Source organism: Penaeus monodon, chromosome 24, assembly GCF_015228065.2.
Source record: "Penaeus monodon isolate SGIC_2016 chromosome 24, NSTDA_Pmon_1, whole genome shotgun sequence".
In the NCBI taxonomy this organism is placed as follows: domain Eukaryota; kingdom Metazoa; phylum Arthropoda; class Malacostraca; order Decapoda; family Penaeidae; genus Penaeus; species Penaeus monodon.
In genome coordinates, this window is record NC_051409.1 from 28,803,442 (window position 1) to 28,804,474 (window position 1,033).

Sequence of the window (1,033 nt, forward strand, 5' to 3'; positions counted from 1 at the left end):
ATCGAATTCATAATTGAGAATCTTATGAAACCACAGCTGTGCTTGAATCCATACCATTGCAATGATAATGAATTCTCTGATATTACAATAAAAAAAAAGAAATATAACATTGAAATGTAAATAAACAACAACAAAAATTACCTACAAAAGTTATAAAAAAAAAACACAAAATCAACAGAAAGCAAAACGAACAAACCAAGCAACTAAAACACATAATTGCATATTCCCAGCCTGCAAGAACGTAGGCCGAGAGACCCACCTGTTGTGTGTCCGTACATGTGGTAGTAGAAGGAGAAGCAGGCTGCACCGTCAGTGGTCAGGTTTCCCGAAAATACAGGCGAGTAGATGCGTGCAGTCTGCCCCTCCTCTCGACGCACCGAGGAATCTATGTACATAAAGTGTCCTGAAAGAGAAGACACGTTTACTATGGAGGGCCCCGGGAAATGGCGAACACAAAGGACACATTTTCGGAAGAATAAATGTCCCAGTGGAAGCAAAAGCACTATGTCAGGGTCAACGTTACGCTCCATTACGGATGTCGTAAATTTGCCCCTGAAGGTGAAACACTTTTATATGATCAGCATTATACGTCCATTTTCGAAAGCAGTGAAGGCAAAGCACTTTTCCCAGTGAAAGCAAAGCACGCTTACATGATCATCACACATCCATTTTCGAAAGCATAAACTTCCCAGCGAACGCAAAGTATTTTACAAGGTCACCATCACCCGTCCATAAATTTACGTAGAGACAAAACACGGAGATAATTCAAAGGAACATGAAAGAGATTCTTATTTTTTCGAGAATGAGCAGAGAGATCTCAGAATGTAACTGTTAGACATAAAATCTACACTGCATTTAGTAAAGTTGCAAATGATATTACCATATCTGTCATCTTGCAGAGTTCTCTGAAGACGGGAAATTGGAAATTCATTGCAGGCGAAGTAAATAACAACCAAGGAAATGAACCTCGTAAGGAGTAAAACGTCGACTTGAAACGGCTCTCCTCGGCGACAAAACATCCGAAAAAAGGCGC

General features: G+C 40.2%; 1 protein-coding gene across 1 annotated transcript in view; it reads right to left on the reverse strand.

The window, feature by feature from the left end:
- The window catches only part of LOC119588703 (mucin-2-like), a gene marked incomplete at its 5' end in the record, with an annotated part of 20,991 nt that extends 20,588 nt beyond the window's left edge, over nucleotides 1–403 (reverse strand). The window contains 1 exon segment of the mRNA XM_037937341.1: nucleotides 260–403. Within this exon segment, the coding sequence (XP_037793269.1) occupies nucleotides 260–395 (136 nt within the window).
- Nucleotides 404–1,033: the final 630 nt, after the last annotated feature.